General features: G+C 43.5%; 1 protein-coding gene across 1 annotated transcript in view; it reads left to right on the top strand.

Annotated features, from left to right (window-relative positions):
- The window catches only part of LOC138855410 (collagen alpha-1(IV) chain-like), a 46,306-nt gene extending 31,258 nt beyond the window's left edge, over positions 1-15,048 (top strand). Inside the window, exons 2-4 of the mRNA XM_070104649.1 lie at positions 1,303-1,423; positions 2,072-2,329; positions 7,547-15,048. Coding sequence (XP_069960750.1) covers positions 1,303-1,423; positions 2,072-2,329; positions 7,547-15,048 — 7,881 coding nt within the window. The remainder of the gene's footprint in view (positions 1-1,302; positions 1,424-2,071; positions 2,330-7,546) is intronic.
- Positions 15,049-15,312: the final 264 nt, after the last annotated feature.

Genomic DNA, 15,312 nt, shown 5'->3' with positions numbered 1-15,312 from the left:
CACCCATAACCTCAAACTTCAGTGATACTTGCCACCCCTCCACCCATAACCTCAAACCTCAGTGATAACTTGGCACCCCTCCACCCATAACCTCAAACCTCAGTGATAACTTGCCACCCGTCCACCCACAACCTCAAACCTCAGTGATAACTTGCCACTCCTCCACCCACAACCTCAAACCTCATTGATAACTTGCCACCCCTCCACCCACAACCTCAAACTTCAGTGATAACTTGCCACCCCTCCACCCACAACCTCAAACCTCAGTGATAACTTGCCACTCCTCCACCCACAACCTCAAACCTCAGTGATAACTTGCCACCCCTCCACCCACAACCTCAAACCTCAGTGAACATTATCACCCTTCCCCCCACAGCATCAAACTATAATATGCAGGACTATTATAGTTTATGCGACTATTGTCTATTGTTGTAGAGGTCAGAGAACAGCTCAGACTTCCACAACACAATTGTCCTCAAAGATTTATTAAGTTATACCATGAATTAAGTAAAGATCCTGGACTTCACCTTACGAAACAGACAAAGCAAATGCGATAGTAATTATTGACAAGGTAGATTACAGGGGGAAAATAACATATTAGAAAACAGGGGAATTGACGTGCCTCTTAATGTCATGATAACTTTAAAATTGGAGGTAGCAGCTGTATATGAATGGTAGACAACACCGACAACATCAACTATTAAACACATAAGCAACATCTCATGTTTTGTATATAGTTGTACAGACTTCACATCGTGTCCTCGTGTTGGAGTGATGAAGTCACTGGATGGCGAAATGTCTATATTAAAGATACTCAGTTGTTACCCATTTGTCTGATTCTTCATCTTGGAGACTGCTGTTTTATTTAACTATTCTTGCTCACATCTGCATTTCGTAATGTGTTTAAGTATGATTCACTTCTTTATCTTTTAAGTTTGTCTTATTTATCAATGGATTTCGTTATTTAAAAAGTGTTATTAACTCTTGGGTTTTATGATCCATTCACAACTGTGTTAATATCTTTCTCAAACTATATTAGTTCACAACTCAAAACACTGAATTATGAAAGAATAATTTCCTGAAAATAAGTTTTAAACACGAAGGTTCTGTACTTGATGCAGTAATTATTCAGTTAAGATAATAACTTTACTTAGAGTAATAACCTCTCCTTTGAGAGCAAAAATATAAATCTCTGACATTTCACACTCTGAAGGATAAATTTTGCTCTCGCTATAAAGAAATATTACCAATATAAAGTAGGGTAAGCTTTAAGGATTAAAAGAGATGTTAATGTTTGTGAAGGTGTCTGAGAGTGACTGCCTGGAGGCTGGTGGACTCTGTCTCCCTCAACAACAATGTAACGTCAGTTCTCAACATGACTGTAGGAAAGAGGACGAAGTCTGCTGCCTCACTACAAGACAAGGTGAGGATTTAGCATTATGTTTAGTGTTCACTCTTAAAGACAGACGAAATCTTTGATATTTTATATGAAAAAAATTGTTGCATATGCAATCCAGAACTGATTGTATGAGACATAACAATGCTAAACAAAAATTGTAGATCATTATTACTATAAGGAATTATAAGAGTTCAATTCTTTTTTCTGACATTTTATGATAATAATTTACTTTGGGAGAAGCTTACAATGCCTCGCAAAGATTCCAATTAATTAGGATCCCCATGTTGCTTCTTTCATTCAGATATATCCACAGTGAATAATTTATAATGTAAAAGACAGAAAGGGGAATCCCTAGGTGAAGGAGATGTTTACATTAAAATAAATATTGTACAGAGCTGGCTGCTAGATATACTGATTTAAGGTAATCGTTAGAGAGACCAATTTATAAACAGTGTGGTGTGAGACTACCCAAGGCGTCCATCACATGGGTCAACACCCCCACTCTCCTTGCTCAAGATTATTCCATGTCCGGTGCTATTTTAGCAACATTTATTATCAATAATACAGGTTCCAGGAATGATCTTTGAGAAATTCTACTTATTATTTTGTCCAGACTGATAATTATCCCCTACCATGACTATTTTCTAATGTTTACATTCTTCATTTCAACAGACGACGACAACGTAAAGATATTTAAAACCAAAAGAATGAGAAAAATTAAGAATGGAATTCACAAACGGGGGAATAGACGCAGTAAGATAATTCGCAAGGTTTCGAACGGGCAGAAGAAACAAAAAGAGAAACCGAAGAAAAAACGTTACAAAGGCAAACTTACGAAGCAGAGTTGCAGTCCGAGTGGTGGATTGTGCTTGTCCAGAAGAAGAAATTGCGAGAGAGTTAAAGGCAAATGCCGAAGAGGAAAAAAATGCTGTGAGTATGCTGATAAATATAGTATTTAGTAAAAAAAAACAGAATATAGAGGCTTCATGAGGAAGTTAAGAGAAAATATGTGGTAAAATTAGGTTATCTTTTGTTTGGGACGGATGGTGAACAACGCAACCTGGAGCCAGGGTTTCGGGGGGTCAACATCCCCACTGCCCGGTCTGAGATCAGGCCTCGTTATGGATCAGGGACTGATCAATCAGGCTGTTACTGCTGGCCGCTCGCAAATTGACGTACGAACCACAGCCCGGCTGGTCAGGTACTGACTTTAGGTGCCTGTACAGCGCCTTCTTGAAAACAGCCAGGGGTCTATTGTTAATCCCCCTTATGTATGCTGGGAGGCAGTTAAAGAGTCTTGGGCCCCTGACACATATTGTGTTGTCTCTCAATGTACTCGTGGCACCCGTGCTTTCCATTGGGGGAATGTTGCATCTCCTGCCGAGGGAGTGATTTTCCAAGCGTATATTATCATGTATATCTCTCGCCTGCATTCCAGGGTATACAAATCAAAGGTCTTCAACCTTTCCCAGTAACTCAGGTGCTTTATTGTACATATGTGTGCCGTGAAAGTTATTTGTACACTCTCCAGGTCAGCAGTTTCACCTGCCTTGAAGGGAGCAGTTCGTGTACTGAAGTATTTCAGCCTAGAGAGAAAAAGCAATTTGTAGAGAATCATCATGGGCTTGGTGCCCCTAGTTTTGAAGGTTCTCATTATCCATCCTATCATTCTTCTAGAAGATGCGGTAGATACATTGTTGTGGTCTTTGAAGGCGAGATCCTCTGACATTATCACTCCCAGGTCCTTCACATTACTTTTTAGCTCTATTATATGGTTAGAATTTGTTGTATACCTTAATACACTTTTAGTTTCCCCAAGTTTTCCATGTCTGAGTAGATGAAATTTCTCTTCATTGAACTTCATATTGTTTTGAGTGGCCCATTTGAAGATTTGGTTGATGTCCGCTTGGAGACTTGCGGTGTCTTCGATGGAGGTCACTGTCATGGGTGTCATCCGCAAAGGAAGACACGGTGCTGTGGCTTACATCTCTGTCTGTGTCAGATATGAGGATGAGGAACAGGATGGGAGCGAGTACTGTGCCTTGTGGAACAGAGCTTTCACTGTAGCTGCCTCAGACTTTACTCTGTTTACTATTACTCTTTGTGTTTTATTTGTCAGGAAGTTATAGATACATCTACTAACTTTTCCTGTTATTCCTTTATCACGCATTTTGTGCGCTATTACACAGTAATCACACTTGTCGAAGGCTTTTGCAAAGTCTGTGTATACTACATCTGCATTTTGTTTATCCTATATAGCATCCAGGACCTTGTCATAGTGGTCCAGTAGCTGGGACAGGCAGGAGAGACATGCTCTAAACCCGTGTTGTCCTGAGTTATGTAATTGATGGGTATGTAGGTGGTTGGAGATCTTGCTTCTTAGAACCCTTTCAAAGATTTTTATGATATGGGAAGTTAGTGCTATTGGTCTGTAGTTCTTTGCAATTGCTTTACTGTCACCTTTGTAGAGTGTGGGCTATGTCTGTTGTTTTTAGTGAGAGTGAGATGACCACTGTGTCCATGCTCCCTCTCCATAGAATGCTGAAGGCACGTGACAGGGGCTTCTTGCAATTCTTGATGAACCCGGAGTTCCATAAGTCTCGGCCTGGGGCAGAGTGCATGGGCATATCATTTATTGCCTTTTCAAAGTCTTGTGGTGTAAGGATAATATCAGAGATTTTTGAGATGACCAAATTTTGGGTCTCGTTCATGAAGAATTCATTTGGATTGTCGACCCTTAGTCTGGGTAGTGGATCGCTGAACAACGAGCCAAATTGGGACTTTAGTATCTCACTCATTTCTTGGCTATCACCTGTGTCGGAGAAGTGGCAGATGCAGTTTAATATTGACAAATGGACAGAGATTTGATTGCAGTTATCTGGGTAATTCCATGATATATTGAAACTAAGTGATTTGTGATCGCTTTCTCCAAGCTCATCATTATCCTCAAGATTATTAATTAGTGATTCTTTGTTGGCAAGAACCAAGTCAAGCAGATTGTTGCCTCTAGTTGGTTCTGTCACAACCTGTTCTAAAAAGCAATCCTGAACCGTATCAAGAAAGTCACTAGACTCAAGATTTCCTGTCATATTGTTCCAATCAATTTGTCTAAAGTTAAAATCTCCCATTATCACAACATTTTCATATCTAGATGCCTTATGAATTTCATCCCATAACAGCTTAATGCACTCCCTATCAAGGTTTGGGGGCCTATAAATCACACCCAAAATTAATTTGTCACGACCCTCGAGAAACTGTAGCCAAACAGATTCTGTGTTCGATGTTTCTAATCTTATATCATATCTAAGACAACAATTTAAATTTTCTCTGACATACATCGCCACACCACCACCCTTCCTGTTGACCCTATCAGTGTGGAATAGTTTATAACCATGTATGTTGCATTCATAAGGCATTTATCTAACTTTCAGGTTGAACCAGGTCTCTGTTATACCAATAATATCTTTATTACCTACACTTGCAAGTAATCTTAGCTCATCTATTTTATTTCTTAGACTCCTACTATTTGTATAGTAAACCTTAAGGGAGCTAGTCACTCGTTGCCCTCTACTATCTCTCTTTGTTTGTTGATCAATTGATTTGCCATTACTGCAACTTTATTTTGAATATTGTCTTTTAAACATATCCCTGAGGTATCCCGGTAATAACTGCTGTTTTTAACCCTAATGCTGCAGCCTGATTGTTTCTCACAAACACCCATACCTCTGTAATCTATCAGTTTAAATTCCTAGACAAGTCATCAATTACCCTCTCAATCGAATTGGCTAATGCAACCACTCCATCCCCAGAGAGATGAACCCCATCCCTTGCATACATATCACGTTTGCCAATGAATAGGTCCCAGTTATCTAAGAATGGGATTGCAAGTTCCTTGCAGTACCTGTCCAGCCAGCAATTTATATCAATTGCCCTAGACATCCATTCATTGCCCACTCCCTTTCTAGGCAAGATGCTACATATGACTGAGATCCCTCCCTTAGACCTAACTACTTATATGGCTGACCTGTACTTATCCAGCAGCTCCTCTCTCCTGCCCTTCCCAATGTCATTACCCCCAGCACTAAGACAGATAATGGGCTTGTTCCCATTACCTGACATAATATTATCCACCAGCTCCTGGAAGGCACACCCTCTGTCTGACCTTTCTGTCCCTGTTACAAAAAGCATGATCCATATAACTTACCTGAGAATCTCCTACTATTAAAATTTCTTACCTTGATTGGCAGGGGAATCAGTGGTACCTACAACCTCAGTAACCACTGAAGTGCACTCGTCCTGGAGAACAGAGAATCGATTTCCTACCTTCACATCTCTGTTAACCCTCCTTATCTTCCTTCTTCCTGAACTGTGAACCACTTGCCACTTAAAGCGGCTGCCACTATCAGTGCTAGTGACCATTTCCTCCTTACCAGCTAAATCCTTCTCACACTCCCTACCAAACTCATCGAGGTGAAGCTTCAGCCTCCTATTTTCCTCCTGAAGTAGTAGAACCTCCTTCTTCAACACTTGAACCTGAGATTCTAAAACACTACAACAAGCCATGGGGCTTGGTAACACCCCACGCTAACTCCCAAGAGCTTAGGCAGGTATGACCGCAGGTGACCACTGACCTCAGCGTACTGACCACTGACCTCAGCGTACTGACCACTGACCATACACAAAGTACAAAGGATTATTATTATATTTATAGGGGAGAATTAAACATGAAAGTACAATGGAATGTGGGGAGTTAAATTTCTAGATAACTGTAATGTACTTTGGGATTCTAAAACAATGAGTTAAGAGGTGGTCATAGTTACAATATATATGATAAGAGGCCTATACTGAACATAACTCTGCTGTAACAACCTGGCCGATTCTAGTATATATCCTTGAATTACCCAATCTTGGAAAAAAGCCTCATACCCAACTCCATTTGGGGATATTGAACCATCAGAGTACACTGCAGTAGTATGAGAATGTGATTGAAAGTGTTCAAGTTACAGAGGGAATGCAACTTCACAGCATATATGAATGTGGATATGAAAAGGGAAGGAATCAACCTGAATCATTAGAACTTTCTAAGGATGGAGGTAAAGTACGATATGAGACTGCCAGAATTAGGAAGGGAAGATTAAGGGATGCAGTAAATATATGAACTAATCTTAGTGACATCTATGATTATTCTGAATGTGATGGAACTGTGAAGGTCATAGAACCAAACAAAGTGAGTAAAGAAATGATCATCCCATGTTCAAAGAAATGATACTAGCTTCTGTTTACAACTTTTCAGCTGGGAAATTCGAAATGCAGTTAGAAACAATAGTTGATGAAGATTGACATTAAATATATTAAAAGTAGCTGAGGAAACTGAAGAATATACTTGATTTCTGTAGTCTAGCTTAGATAAGATCAGGGCTGAGTAAAGACAAAGAACCATTTGTTCATCAGCTCTCTCTAAGAAATATGGGATAAAGCTTTAAGGCATATAGTTTTCACCAGTATGATGCGAGACTCATGACTTCTGACAAACAAAAGGCCAAGAAATTTAGGTACATCACGTGCAGTAGCAGGGAAACCGAACAAGTAGAAGAGAGGCTGTGGGATGATGGAATGTTGTGAACGTTATCTAACATGTCTTCCCAATTAAAAATTTGAAAATATATGACATGACCCAGATGGCAGTACAATCGGTGGTATATATATATATATATATATATATATATATATATATATATATATATATATATATATATATATATATATATATATATATATATATATATATATATATATATATATATATGAGTGGCTTCATATCTTCTTCAGAGAAAATTATGTATCTGCTCAACATATTTAAATTAGGAAATTATGTGGCCTGAAAACTGAATTTCCTTCATACGTTCAGGTCTCGCTGAATTTTCTTCAGTTGTTCCTTGTTCGCAACATTTATGGGGGATTTTCAAGTAATTAGTTCAATTCCATTCCTTCCATTTAACTCACATTTATCACTTACAGTTGAAAAGGTCCTCCTGATACTATTATTGCTCAAAGTTAAAAAAAGGAGAAAAAGCCATAGATTTTTTTTTATCTAGTACAATACCTGTCAGCCCTCAAAACTTGCAAGTTATTTTTTTGTTGTTTCAGGTAAAGAAAGTGATCCTTCAAGCACTGGCGATAGTTCTAACTTAGGATCGTCAAAGCCTCCAGGACCTCCAGATGCTTATGGTCCTAGACCAGATGATGATATTGGTCCTCCAGGTCCACCTGGAATGAAGGGCTCTCCAGGTGTTCCTGGCGTTCCTGGGAAAAATGGAAGTGCTGGACCGCCTGGAATGAAGGGACCTCAGGGTAATCAAGGTCCTCCAGGAAATGAGGGTGATTCTGGCCCTCCTGGGGTTGATGGTGGTCCTGGCCCTCCAGGGCTTGATGGTCCTCCTGGACCTAAAGGTGATACTGGTCCTTCTGGACCTAAGGGTGATACTGGTCCTCCTGGAGCCGAGGGTCCACTTGGACCTGACGGTCCTCTTGGACCTGACGGTCCACCTGGACCTGGCGGTCCTACTGGAGATACTGGTCCTACTGGACCTAAAGGAGATACTGGTCCTACTGGAGATACTGGACCTACCGGAGATACTGGTCCTACTGGAGATACTGGACCTACAGGATATACTGGTCTTACTGGAGACACTGGACCTAAAGGAGATACTGGTCCTACTGGAGATACTGGACCTAAAGGAGATACTGGAGATACTGGAATTAAAGGAGATACTGGAGATAACGGACCTAAAGGAGATACTGGAGATACTGGACCTAAAGGAGATAGTGGTCCTACTGGAGATACTGGACCTAGAGGAAATAATGGAGATGCTGGACCTAAAGGAGATACTGGTCCTACTGGAGATACTGGACCTAAAGGAAATACTGGAGATACTGGACCTAAAGGAGATACTGGTCATACTGGAGATGCTGGACCTAAAGGAGATACTGGAGATACTGGACCTAAAGGAGACACTGGAGATACTGGACCTAAAGGAGATACTGGTCTTACTGGAGATGCTGGACCTAAAGGAGATACTGGACCTACTGGAGATGCTGGACCTAGAGGAGATACTGGTCCTACTGGAGATACTGGACCTAAAGGAGATATTGGAGATACTGGATCTAAAGGAGATACTGGAGATACTGGACCTAAAGGAGATACTGGTCTTACTGGAGATGCTGGACCTAGAGGAGATACTGGACCTACCGGAGACACTGGACCTAAAGGAGATACTGGAGATACTGGACCTAAAGGAGATACTGGAGATACCGGACATAAAGGAGATACTGGACATACTGGACCTAAAGGAGATATTGGTCCTACTGGAGATAATGGACCTAAAGGAGATACTGGAGATACTGGACCAAAAGGAGATACTGGTCCTACTGGAGATGCTGGACCTAGAGGAGATACTGGAGATACTGGACCTAAAGGAGATACTGGAGATACTGGACCTAAAGGAGATACTGGAGATACAGGACCTAAAGGAGATACTGGAGATACTGGACCTAAAGGAGATACTGGAGATACTGGACTTAAAGGAGATACTGGAGACAATGGACCTAAAGGAGATACTGGAGATATGGGACCTAAAGGAGATACTGGTCCTACTGGAGATGCTGGACCTAGAGGATATACTGGAGATACTGGACCTAAAGGAGATACTGGAGATACTGGACCTAAAGGAGGTACTGGAGATATTGGGCCTAAAGGAGATGCTGGAGATACTGGACCTAAAGGAGATACTGGTCATACTGGAGATGCTGGACCTAGAGGAGATACTGGTTCTGCTGGAGATACTGGACCTAAAGGAGATACTGGAGATGCTGGACCTAAAGGAGACATTGGTCCTACTGGAGATGCTGGACCTAAAGGAGATACTGGTCCTACTGGAGATGCTGGACAAAGAGGAGATACTGGTCCTACTGGAGATACTGGACCTAAAGGAGATATTGGAGATACTGGACCTAAAGGAGATACTGGAGATACTGGACCTAAAGGAGATACTGGAGATACTGGTCTTAAAGGAGATACTGGAGATACTGGACCTAAAGGAGATACTGGTCCTACTGGAGATGCTGGAACTAAAGGAGATACTGGAGATACTGGACCTAAAGGAGATACTGGTCCTACCGGAGATGCTGGACCTAAAGGAGATATTGGTCCTACTGGAGATACTGGACCCAAAGGAGGTATTGGAGATGCTGGACCTAAAGGAGATATTGGTCCTACTGGAGATACTGGACCTAAAGGAAATACTGGAGATACTGGATCTAAAGGAGATATTGGTCCGACTGGAGATACTGGACCCAAAGGAGATACTGGAGATATTGGACCTAAAGGAAATAATGGAGACGCTGGGCCTCAAGGAGATACTGGAGATACTGGACCTAAAGGAGATACAGGAGATACTGGACCTAAAGGAGATACTGGAGATACCGGACCTAAAGGAGATACTGGAGATACTGGACCTACAGGAGATACTGGAGATACTGGACCTAAAGGAGATACTGGAGATACTGGACCTAAAGGAGATACAGGTCCTACTGGAGATACTGGACCTAAAGGCGATACTGGAGATACTGGACCTAAAGGAGATATTGGACATACTGGACGTAAAGGAGATACTGGAGATACTGGACCTAGAGGAGATACTGGAGATACTGGACCTAAAGGAGATACTGGAGATACTGGACCTAAAGGAGATTCTGGAGATACTGGACCTAAAGGAGATACTGGTCTTTCTGGAGTTACTGGACCTAAAGGAGATACTGGAGATACTGGACCTAAAGGAGATACTGGGGATACTGGACCTAAAGGAGATACTGGTCTTACTGGAGATACTGGACCTAAAGGAGATACTGGAGATAGTGGACCTAAAGGAGATACTGGAGATACTGGACCTAAAGGAGATACTGGTCTTACTGGAGATACTGGACCTAAAGGAGATGCTGGAGATAGTGGACCTAAAGGGGATATTGGTCCCACTGGAGATACTGGACCTAAAGGAGATACTGGAGATACTGGACCTAAAGGAGATACTGGAGATCCTGGAGCTAAAGGAGATACTGGAGATACTGGACCAAAAGGAGATACCGGAGATGCTGGACCTAAAGGAGATAATGGAGATGCTGGACCTAAAGGAGATACTGGAGATACTGGACCTAAAGGAGATACTGGAGATACTGGGCCTAAAGGAGATACTGGAGTTACTGGACATAAAGGAGATGTTGGTCCTACTGGAGATGCTGGACCTAAAGGAGATACTGGAGATGCTGGAACTAAAGGAGATACTGGAGATACTGGCCCTAAAGGAGATACTGGTGATATTGGACCTAAAGGAGATACTGGAGATACAGGACCTAAAGGAGATGCTGGGGATGCTGGACCTAAAGGAGATACTGGAGATACTGGACCTAAAGGAGATATTGGAGATGCTGGACCTAAAGGAGATACTGGTCCTACTGGAGATGCTGGACCTAAAGGAGATACTGGAGATACTGGACCTAAAGGAGATACTGGAGATACTGGACCTAAAGGAGATACTGGACCTACTGGAGATGCTGGAGCTAAAGGAGATATTGGTCCTACTGGAAATGCTGGACCTAAAGGAGATACTGGAAATACTGGATCTAAAGGAGATACTGGAGATACTGGACCTAAAGGAGATACTGGTTCTACTGGAGATGCTGGTCCTAAAGGAGATACTGGAGATACTGGACCTAAAGGAGATACTGGAAATTCTGGACCTAAAGGAGATATTGGAGATACTGGACCAAAAGGAGATACTGGAGATACTGGACCTAGAGGAGATGCTGGAGATACAGGCCCTAAAGGAGATACTGGTCCTACTGGAGATACTGGACCTAAAGGAGATATTGGTCCTACTGGAGATACTGGACCTAAAGGAGATATTGGTCCTACTGGAGATACTGGGCCTATAGGAGATATTGGTCCTACTGGAGATGCTGGGCCTAAAGGAGATATTGGTCCTACTGGAGATGCTGGACCTAAAGGAGACACTGGAGATACTGGACCTAAAGGAGATATTGGTCCCACTGGAGATACTGGACCTAAAGGAGACATTGGTTATACTGGAGATGCTGGACCTAAAGGAGATAATGGAGATACTGGGCCTAAAGGAGATACTGGTCCTACTGGAGATGCTGGACCTAAAGGAGATATTGGGCCTACTGGAGATGCTGGACCTAAAGGAGATACTGGAGATACTGGACCTAAAGGAGATACTGGACCTACTGGCGATGCTGGACCTAAAGGAGATTCTGGAAATACTGGACCTAAAGGAGATATTGGTCCTACTGGAGATACTGGACCTAAAGGGGATATTGGTTCTACTGGAGATGCTGGACCTAAAGGAGATACTGGAGATACTGGACCTAAAGGAGATACTGGAGATACTGGACCTAAAGGAGATATTGGTCCTACCGGCGATACTGGACCTAAAGGAGATATTGGTCCTACTGGAGATGCTGGACCTAAAGGAGATATTGGTCCTACTGGAGACACTGGACCTAAAGGAGATATTGGTCCTACTGGAGATGCTGGACCTAAAGGAGATATTGGTCCTACTGGAGATACTGGACCTAAAGGAGATGTTGGTCCTACTGGAGATACTGGACCTAAAGGAGATACTGGAGATACTGGACCTAAAGGAGATATTGGTGCTACTGGAGATACTGGACCTAAAGGAGATATTGGTCCCACTGGAGATGCTGGACCTAAAGGAGATACTGGACATAAAGGAGATAATGGTCCTATTGGAGATACTGGGCCTAAAGGAGATATTGGTCCTACTGGAGATGCTGGACCTAAAGGAGACACTGGAGACACTGGACCTAAAGGAGATATTGGTCCTACTGGAGATACCGGACCTAAAGGAGATATTGGTCCTACTGGAGATGCTGGACCTAAAGGAGAAACTGGAGATACTGGACCTAAAGGAAATATTGGTCCTACTGGAGATAATGGACCTAAAGGAGATATTGGTATTACTGGAGATACTGGACCTAAAGGAGATATTGGTCCTACTGGAGATGCTGGACGTAAAGGAGATACTGGAGATACTGGACCTAAAGGAGATATTGGTCCTACTGGAGCTGCTGGACCTAAAGGAGATATTGGTCCTACTGGAGATACTGGACCTAAAGGCGATACTGGAGATACTGGACCTAAAGGAGATATTGGTCCTACTGGAGATGCTGGACCTAAAGGAGATATTGGTCCTACTGGAGATACTGGACCTAAAGGAGATATTGGTCCTACTGGAGATACTGGACCTAAAGGAGATATTGGTCCTATTGGAGCTGGTGGACCTAAAGGTGATACTGGGGATACTGGACCTAAAGGAGATATTGGCCCTACTGGAGATGCTGGACTTAAAGGAGATATTGGTCCTTCTGGAGATGCTGGACCTAAAGGAGATACTGGAGATACTGGACCTAAAGGAGATATTGGCCCTACTGGAGAGGCTGGACCTAAAGGAGATATTGGTCCTACTGGAGATACTGGACCTGAAGGAGATGTTGGTCCTACTGGAGATACTGGACCTAAAGGAGATATTGGTCCTACTGGAGATGCTGGACCTAAAGGAGATACTGGAGATACTGGACCTAAAGGAGATATTGGTCCTACTGGAGATGCTGGACCTAAAGGAGATACTGGAGATACTGGACCTAAAGGAGATATTGGTCCTACTGGAGATGCTGGACCTAAAGGAGATATTGGTCCTACTGGAGATGCTGGACCAAAAGGAGAAACTGGAGATACTGGACCTAAAGGAGATATTGGTCCTACTGGAGATGCTGGACCTAAAGGAGATACTGGAGATACTGGACCTCAAGGAGATATTGGTCCTACTGGAAATGCTGGACCTAAAGGAGATGTTGGTCCTACTGGAGATGCTGGACCTAAAGGAGATACTGGAGAAACTGGACCTAAAGGAGATATTGGTCCTACTGGAGATTCTGGACCTAAAGGAGATATTGGTCCTACTGGAGATACTGGACCTAAAGGAGATGTTGGTCCTACTGGAGATGCTGGACCTAAAGGAGATATTGGTCCTACTGGAGATACTGGACCTAAAGGAGATATTGGTCCTACTGGAGATGCTGGACCTAAAGGAGATATTGGTCCTATTGGAGATGCTGGACCTAAAGGAGATAATGGAGATACTGGACCTAAAGGAGATATTGGTCTTACTGGAGATGTTGGACCTAAAGGAGATACTGGAGAAAGTGGACCTAAAGGAGATATTGGTCCTACTGGAGATGCTGGACCTAAAGGAGATACTGGAGATACTGGACCTAAAGGAGATATTGGTCCTACCGGAGATGCTGGACCTAAAGGAGATATTGGTCCTACTGGAGATGCTGGACCTAAAGGAGACACTGGAGATATTGGACCTAAAGGAGATACTGGTCCTACTGGAGATGCTGGACCTAAAGGAGATATTGGTCCTACTGGAGATACTGGATCTAAAGGAGATATTGGTCCTACTGGAGATACTGGACCTAAAGGAGATATTGGTCCTACTGGAGATGCTGGACCTAAAGGAGATACTGGAGATACTGGACTTAAAGGAGATATTGGTCCTACTGGAGATGCTGGACCTAAAGGAGATACTGGAGATACTGGACCTAAAGGAGATATTGGTCCTACTGGAGATACTGGACCTAAAGGAGGTACTGGAGATTCTGGACCTAAAGGAGATGTTGGTCCTACTGGAGATGCTGGACCTAAAGGAGATATTGGTCCTACTGGAGATGCTGGACCAAAAGGAGATACTGGAGATACTGGACCTAAAGGAGATTTTGGTCCTACCGGAGATGCTGGACCTAAAGGAGATATTGGTCCTACTGGAGATGCTGGACCTAAAGGAGATATTGGCTCTACTGGAGATACTGGACCTAAAGGAGATGTTGGTCCTACTGGAGATGCTGGACCTAAAGGAGATACTGGAGATACTGGACCTAAAGGAGATATTGGTCCTACTGGAGATGCTGGACCTAAAGGAGATACTGGAGATACTGGACCTAAAGGAGATATTGGTCCTACTGGAGATGCTGGACCTAAAGGAGATATTGGTCCTACCGGAGATACTGGACCTAAAGGAGTTATTGGTCCTACTGGAGATGCTGGACCTAAAGGAGATACTGGTGCTACCGGAGATGCTGGACCTAAAGGAGATATTGGTCCTACTGGAGATGCTGGTCCTAAAGGAGATATTGGTCCTAGTGGAGATGCTGGACCTAAAGGAGATGTTGGTCCTACTGGAGATGCTGGACCTAAAGGAGATATTGGTCCTACTGGACCTACTGGACGAAATGGATCATCAGGACATGATGGATCACCTGGTTCACCTGGACCACCTGGACCACCTGGACCGCCAGGACCTCCAGTTCCAAGTCCACCTGGACCACCTGGCCCACCTGGACCACCAGGACCATCAGCTCCAGAGCCACCTGGACCACCTGGACCACCTGGACCACCCGGACCACCTGGACCACCTGGACCGCCAGAACCTCCAGTTCCAAGTCCACCTGGACCACCTGGACCACCTGGACCACCTGGACCACCAGGACCATAAGTTCCAGAACCACCTGGACCTCCTGGACCGCCAGAACCTCCAGTTCCAAGTCCACATGGACCACCTGGCCCCCCTGGACCACCAGGACAATCAGTTCCAGAACCACCTGGACCACCTGGACCACCTGGACCGCCAGGACCTCCAGTTCCAAGTCCACCTGGACCACCTGGTCCACCTGGACCACCAGGACCATCAGTTCCAGAACCACCTGGACCACCTAGACCACCTGGACCGCCAAAACCTCCAGTTCCAAGTCCACCTGGA

This window comes from Cherax quadricarinatus, chromosome 5 (genome assembly GCF_038502225.1).
Source record: "Cherax quadricarinatus isolate ZL_2023a chromosome 5, ASM3850222v1, whole genome shotgun sequence".
NCBI lineage: Eukaryota > Metazoa > Arthropoda > Malacostraca > Decapoda > Parastacidae > Cherax > Cherax quadricarinatus.
This window is presented reverse-complemented; position numbering and strand designations above follow the sequence as displayed.